This window comes from Octodon degus, unplaced genomic scaffold, assembly GCF_000260255.1.
Source record: "Octodon degus isolate 3935 unplaced genomic scaffold, OctDeg1.0 scaffold00089, whole genome shotgun sequence".
In the NCBI taxonomy this organism is placed as follows: domain Eukaryota; kingdom Metazoa; phylum Chordata; class Mammalia; order Rodentia; family Octodontidae; genus Octodon; species Octodon degus.
The window spans coordinates 6,924,056-6,931,728 of NW_004524665.1; the positions used below are offsets into that span (position 1 = coordinate 6,924,056).

A 7,673-nucleotide genomic window follows, 5' to 3' on the forward strand; every position below is an offset into this window, starting at 1 on the left:
TGGTGGTCTGTGTCTGTGGCAGGTGTGGTGGTCCGTGTCTGTGATTCTCTGGGAGGCTGAGACAGGAGGGTTGCAAGTTGAACCCAATGTGGGCAAGTCAGCAATTTAGGGAGACCCTGTCTCAGAATAAGCAACTCATGAGCAAGCTGGGCGTGCCACTCAGTGTGGAGCCCTGGACTCAACCCCAGCAATGCAACAATGATAATGAAACAAGAGGCCCCATAGAGTGGAAGCAAAGGAGAAAGGGAGACCAGCTGGCTGTTCCTGCCTTCTGCTGTCAGAAAAATGCGTCATGAACCTTTAGTCTTGCGGGTCATGCCCCTTACAGTTGACATAACTCTTGATGTCCAATTCCAAATACCACAGACGTCGGGCGGTCAAAACCACAACTGTCCCTTTGTGTCCTTTGGCACTCCCTGCCTGAACTTTTGCTCTCGGTGTGGACCTTTTCTGTCTCTGTGCACAGGGGTCTGCATATAAAGCGACACAGCACTTTGCTTTTGGCCCTGCATCAGTGGGGCTGTACTGGCTGTGTGCACGCGCAGCGCCGTTCACTCGCAGCATGCCCTGCTCTCCTTGTTCACAGAGGCAGTTCCCCATCTCTCTCTAGCTGTGTGATATTCCAGAGAGTGGACATGCCCACCATACTTTTTGAACTATCTCCCTGTTGATGGGCAGTGCCAGAGGCCAAGGGGCCGAGTCGGGTCCCCAGGCCCTTGCCAGTACCCACAGTGCCCCTGGGTTCCAGGGATGCCAGAGACTGGCAGCCTGCCTGCTGAGAGTCAGAGCGGGGCTTGTGGGGACAGCGTGGGACCTAGGAGGATGTTCTCACGCCGTGAGAGGCGGCGTCCACTCTTCCTGTGCCCCCTCACGGGGCTGTCCTTACTGCCTGAGGGGACGTGGTATGTCTGGAGAAAGACTGAGACAGAAGAGGTTCCAAGTGTGGAGAAACCAGGGGGGAGATTTGAACCCACACCCAAGCTGTTGAAGGCTTTGGACTGTTTCTGGCTTTGGGCCCTGAACCTACGGCCGTCTCTGTCCCTGTCATTGGCCTCTGCTGCCAGGCTCCGTGGCTTGATTCCCATGTGAGTGAGCACGCTGCTTTGAGTTCAGTGGCTTTGAGTTCCCATGGATCACAGGGGGAAGGCCTTGTACACCAGGCTGCTTGGTGGTCAAGGGAGGTGGCAGTGGCAGCTGTTGCACAGCTGGGCCAGTCAGGGAGGCATCCTGGGTACCTGTCAGATCCGTGTCCTTCAGAGCCCTTAGAGCTGTGTGTCAGGCTAGGGCTGGTGTCTCCAGCTTGCCCCCTTCTCTGGTCCTCCCCAGGGCCACTGGGGACATTATACACATCGGTGGCCCCAAGCTTGGGGTTCGATGGCCGGGTGACCATGGATGGCCAAGCTTCCAGGCTGCATGGCCAGTGTTCTCACACAAGGACTTTCAGAGAGGGGAAGGGAAGTGGCCATTGTGGAATGCTGGGGCCTTTGTCAGCCCAGAAAGGACCAGAAGCAGGAGGGACAGGTGGCAGGAGGGACCTGTGCCTGACATCCCATGTGGGCAGTCAGTTCATGTTGTCCCACAGGAGAAATCCATCAGCCCCGCCCCGTGAGTGCCAAGCCCGTCTGCGGGAATGCATGCACTCAGCTGGTCTCTAGTGTGGAGGGTGCTCCAGAGGGGCTCTGCGTTTTGCCTAAAGGGGCGAAGCTGATCATGTCTGGCCAGAAGACGCCCAGGCAGCTTTCTTCACAGCCTGGGGAGGGGCTGGCGGGTAAAATTTCTCCAGGCATCTGCTGGACGCCTGCTGCGCTCAGTGCCCTTTGTCCCCGAGGTAAGCTTCACAGGCGCTCCTCAGGGGCAGTGGACCTGGCGATGACCCGGCAGGCGAGCCTGAGTTAAACACTGATGAGAGTGGAGCTGGAGCCCAATGCAGGAACGTCTGTGCTGGGACTCTGCGTGCCCTGCTGCGGTTTCTCACGTCACTGGCGTGGCCATCTGGGGTCCACCCTCAGACTCCACGGTGTTCTCCTGTGGAAAGAAGTTGGTGCCTGCTTTCAGGGACCTTGGCAAAGAAGCCGGACTCCCCGGCAGCTGTCACTGCGACATTGAGGTGGTGGGCCGCCTCCCAACTGTGGCTCCCCAGAGCTGATGTTTGTCTGAGTCTCCATTGCCCCTGCAGCGGGGTTAGGTGAGGGGCTGACAGCTAGGAGGGGCCTGTGGCCTTGAGAGATTTCAGGGCCCTCTAGTGGACAAACAGACAGTGGGCAACAGGGCTGGCAGCCCCCCATGTGTCTGTCTGGAGAGATTGCTTCCCAGTCCAGAGGCACATGTGACTGAGTTCTCTCTGGCCGTGAATTGGTGACAGTCAAGTGTGTGGCCTGACGTCAGGTCCACAGGGAAAACAGTGGACAGACTGTCAGCCCTCCTGACGTGCAGCAGGTGGTAGCTTCTGGACTTGGGCCTTGTCACCTGTTACTCCTAAACAAATAAAACAGCGGAGGAAGCCCTGGAGCTGGAGACAGCTGGCTGGTTGGCTTCGGCTGAGAACCCTACGCAGACCCCAAGCCTGCAGGTCCGGGGCGGAGCCTGTGGAGGGTGTTGTACACGGGCTGGCCCTGTCTTAAGGGGCTCGTGGACCACAAGCAGAGAGCAGCAAGAGACTGAAGTTTGCGAGTGAGTCCCAGGAGAGGAGGACAGTGCTCAGTCAGGTCTTAGATGCAGATTTGGAGAGGGTTTGAGATGTTTTCATTAAGGTGGCAAAGCAGGGCGCTTGTGCACACACATACCAGGAGCAGATCAGCCCTGCTGCGCTCAGGGAGGCTGGTGAGATGACCCCACCCCAGCCCTGCTGAGACCGGGCGCCCTCTTGGCTCTGCCATGGCTCAGGCTCTGCCGGCTGGTGTTTCTCTGTCCCCCACAGCATGTAGATTTCACACCTGGACACAGCTGGGCTGTTGGTGTGTGGAGAACACAGCTGCGAAGGCAGAAAGAAAGCACCCCCCACCCCAGCACAATGTGGGCCAGCCTGCGGGTGGGTTGTATTGTGCTGCCTGGGTGTTAGTTTTCACTTTTCTTCGGGGAGATGCTGCAGAGCCACGGTGCAGCAGCGGAGCGCCTCAGGGATTCCTCTGAGCATCTTGACTGCAACGCGAGCTGCTGCTAACCAAGCGCCTTTTCTCTTCCAGCTTCCCTGGTGGGTTTCACCGTAGGTTGTCCAGCTACCCGCTCTACGCCATGGATCCACATCTCTTCGACTACGCAGAGCCGGGGAACTACTCGGACATCAGCTGGCCGTGTAACAGCAGTGACTGCATCGTGGTGGACACCCTGCAGTGCCCTGTCATGCCCCACAAGAGCGTGCTCCTCTATACGCTGTCTCTCCTCTACATCTTCATCTTTGTCATTGGCATGGTCGCCAACTCCGTGGTGGTCTGGGTGAACATCCAGGCCAAGACCACGGGCTACGACACGCACTGCTACATCCTGAACCTTGCCATCGCCGACCTGTGGGTCGTCATCACCATCCCGGTGTGGGTCGTCAGCCTCGTACAGCACAATCAGTGGCCCATGGGCGAGCTCACCTGCAAGATCTCGCACCTCATCTTCTCCATCAACCTCTTCGGCAGCATCTTCTTCCTCACATGTATGAGTGTGGACCGCTACCTCTCCATCACCTACTTCACTGGCACTTCCAGCTGCAAGAAGAAGACAGTGCGGCGCATTGTCTGTGTCCTGGTGTGGCTGCTGGCCTTTTGCGTGTCCCTGCCTGACACATACTACCTGAAGACCGTCACATCCGCATCCAACAACGAGACCTACTGCCGGTCCTTCTACCCAGAGCACAGCATCAAGGAATGGCTCATCGGCATGGAGCTGGTCTCCGTCATCCTGGGCTTTGCTGTCCCTTTCTCCATCATCGCCATCTTCTACTTCCTGCTGGCCAGAGCCATCTCGGCATCTGGTGACCAGGAAAAGCACAGCAGTCGGAAGATCATCTTCTCCTATGTGGTGGTCTTCCTCGTGTGCTGGCTGCCCTATCACGCCGTGGTGCTCTTGGACATCTTCTCCATCCTGCACTACATCCCCTTTACCTGCCAGCTGGAGAACGGCCTCTTCACGGCCCTGCATGTCACACAATGCCTGTCGCTGGTCCACTGCTGTGTCAACCCCGTGCTGTACAGCTTCATCAACCGCAACTACAGGTACGAGCTGATGAAGGCCTTCATTTTCAAGTACTCAGCCAAAACCGGCCTCACCAAGCTCATTGATGCCTCCAGAGTGTCAGAGACCGAGTACTCCGCGCTGGAGCAAAGTGCTAAGTGAGCCATCTGCGGGGCCTGGGGACGTGCGCTTGCGGGGCTGGGGCGTCGTCGGCCACTTGGTTTCTGAAGAAGGGCAGATTAGCTCTGGGCTTTGAGGCTTGGGAGATGCGCAGAAGAGCGGTGTGACATTGTGTGTCCTTTCTCGGACCAGAGAGGAGGTCGCCCTGGTGAGCGGTCTGACAGCTTGACAAAAGAAGCTCTGGCCATGGTGGGCGGCTTCAGGATGGCCAACCTGGGCATGTGTGCAACAGCACCTCCTGGGTCCCGATGTTTTTCTCTTCTGGTGACTTTATTTAAGTTTTAAGACATTATTTTCTCACTATTGCTGTACCTTATAAGTGTATTTGAAAGTTAAAATATATTTTAAATATTGTATGGAAGGTATAATGCTGACACGCCCAGATCATTGTAGTTTTAGGTTAGTTTGACTTCAGTCTTGGCTAAGGATGGCAGCATTGTTAGCTGATTTGAAATGATATATATATATGTATATATATATATATATAAAATATATATATAAGTATATGCCAGTGTCGGCTCAGATGTTCTATTTACGATAGTTTTATACCTGTGCGGTGCTTTGTACCACACAGATATGGAGCAAAAGCTGCTCCATAAGGCAGCATGTGACATCCAGAGTATTGTAAAGTTTTGCTTAAAACCAGACTGTTTAGACTGCAAATCTGTGCCCAAAATGAACAGAGAGGTCTCTCAATTTGTAACTTATTTTTTTTAAATAAAAATTGTTTTGTTTCCTAAAACAGAGTCTGGCCTGTTTTGAAAGCATGCTCAGCCAGCGTGGTGGTGACCGGCAGACATGCAGGCAGTGGCTGGCGGAATAAAGCCATGCGAAGCAGAGGAGGACTGTAAAGCAAATCCCAAGGGCTCAGCGGGATGCAGCGGAGTAGGTGTTGGGGAGCAGGGCTCACCCTTTTCACAAGGAGATTCCTGGGCACGATGTGCTTCGTTGGCCAGCGCAGGTGCAGCGAGGTGGCCCCCAGGGGTGTTTGGGTGGAGGATGTGCTGGCTGCTTCCAGGCCAGGCTCTGCATCCTCCTCCATCTGGACACCGTGTGCTTCCGGGGCCAGGCGTGGCAGCCCCTAGAGCCATGTGGGCCGAGGGGCTGAGGCTTTGGCTCTCGCCTCCCTTTCTGCTGCAGGACCCTTCCGAGGGTAACACTTCCGGCACAAAGCTCTCAATTAAGATGGGCCAGGCAGCCACAGTGGCCCCCCGACCCACCTTGTGTGTGGCCTGGCCTGAGGCCTCCAGTGGGCGTCTGGAGCTTCACACACAATCTTTCCTATATGTATGTGCCTGTTTCAGTTTATAAATTAGATACAGTGAGAAATCAGTGATAGCTAATACTAAAATAGAACATACGATATTATTGAAAATATATGAATAATTTGTGGAATTTTCCAGTTAGTATTTTCAGACTAACTGAAGCCACAGAACTGTGGACACAGGAGGCCATCTGACCCTCTCCGGGCCATGTGAGGTGCTTCCTGGTCCACACAATCCGGGATGTGCCCTGCATCCTCACTAGGAGTCTGGAAGAGCCCCTGAGGCTGGCTGGCACCTGCCCGCAGCCACTGTGCGTGGGGCTGTGGCCAGCACACAGAGCACATGGACAGGAGCTCAGAGAAGGGTCAGCCTCCAGTGCTGCCCTTACCACCCCACTCAGGTGAGGCGCATCCCTTGGTCCACCTGAGCACCTGTGGGAGCTGCCCTGCAGGAAAGCCCCATGTACAGGGCTCCCCCACGACCCATGCAGGCTCCCCCACGGTGCATGCTGGCAGCCACAGAAGTCCCTACAGGTTCACGGACCATCCCAGCTGCAGGACAACACCTGTGCTCTCATCTGGCAAAGGAGCCGGAAACTTCACACCATTGCACTTGGATTTGGCTTCTCAGGGTCATCTTGGGGGAGGGGGGCAGCTGTTCAGGGGTGTGGCCTGCTTTTCAAGAACAGGGAATTCTGCCTTGCTGGGCTTTTCCCCTGGGGGACGACTGTACCAGCTGTAATAAACGGGTTCTGTCTACACAAGCACAGGGCTCCCAAAGCTCAAAGGAGCATGTAGAGCTGCACACCAGTTGGAAAGACCCAGAGAGAGAGCTGTGGGGCTCCATGTCCCCTCCTAGAGGGCAATGCTAGGCTTCTGAGCCCCTGGGCTGCTCACTGACATTTGCCTCGTGGCTCTTGGTCCTTCGAGGGGTATGGTTCCAGATGGACTCGTGCTAGAATGGACTGGGTCACCCAGGGAGAGCGGTGTCCCCGGCAGCTCACACATTCGTGGGTCTGTACAGGCCCACAGGCTCGAGACACAGCAGAGACTCACAGGGAATCCACTTACTGCCCGCAGCAGGGTCTTTTGTGGTTACGGGCCTTGGGAAAGGCTGCAGTGGGCCGGCTGCTGCTCCGACCCGCCACAACAGGCTGCTGGCCTTGTGTGGGTTGCACATATCACACCCACACACAGCTGTGTGTGCCCAGACTCGCCACCATGGTGTGGCTCACACACATGGAGTTGTGTCTGGGACGGCCCTGGGAACGTTCTAGATGGCTCAGGCCTTGGGCATGTGGGGCAGCCAGGGGTGCAGCAAAGGGGCGTCCCTGTCCTGTCCTGTCCTGTCCCCTCCAGGGAATGGGAAAAGCCTTGGCTGTTCTGTACCTCACTTTCTGGTAATTCTTGCTCTGCAGAGTCACCACAGGGGGCAAATCCCACTGTCCCAGCAGAGGGCTTATCTGGCGCCCCGAGCTTGAGTTGGCTGATCAAGGGCAGCAGCTGTGTCTCCCTGGTCTTTCAGGGCAGAGTCTGCATTCTTCAGCACAGACAATGCATTCCAGAGCAACAGGGCCAGGAGAGGGAGTACCTGCCCCGGGGTGGTGACTAATAGGGCTGGCACACGGCCCCAGACAGAGGTTCTAGCCTGGGGTGCCTTGGCCCCACAAGACACTTGGCAGTGTCTCGAGGGAGGCATTTGTGGTTGTCACAGCCCAGGGTGGGTGTGGGCAGTGCTTGTGTTAGCGGGTAGAGGCCCCAGCACAGGACCGCCCTTCACTAAAGAGATACCAGTCTCCAGGTGCTGATCCAGCGGAGGTGGCGACACCTTGACCTGGGGCAAACCCACAAGGTCAGGTGTGGTGGTGCATACCTGTGACCCCCAGAATTCTGGAAGGCCAAGGCAGCTTGGCAAGTTAGAGTCCAGCCCCATCATGGAATGACTTAGCAAAACTCAATCTCAAATAAAAAACAAAACAGGGCTGGGGATGTAGCTCAGTGTGGAAACCATGAGTTCAGTGTTTCTCTCTCTCTCTCTCTCTCTCTCTCTCTCTCTCTCTCTCTCTCTCTC

At 56.0% G+C, this 7,673-nt stretch overlaps 1 protein-coding gene and 1 pseudogene across 1 annotated transcript in view; both read left to right on the top strand.

Annotated features, from left to right (window-relative positions):
- Positions 1-1,609, top strand: part of LOC101578809 — a 12,130-nt pseudogene extending 10,521 nt beyond the window's left edge.
- Positions 1-5,080, top strand: part of Ackr3 (atypical chemokine receptor 3) — a 9,879-nt gene extending 4,799 nt beyond the window's left edge. The window contains exon 2 of the mRNA XM_004637341.2: positions 3,183-5,080. Within this exon, the coding sequence (XP_004637398.1) occupies positions 3,232-4,320 (1,089 nt within the window). The 5' untranslated portion in view covers positions 3,183-3,231 and the 3' untranslated portion in view covers positions 4,321-5,080. The remainder of the gene's footprint in view (positions 1-3,182) is intronic.
- The last annotated feature ends 2,593 nt before the right edge of the window (positions 5,081-7,673 follow it).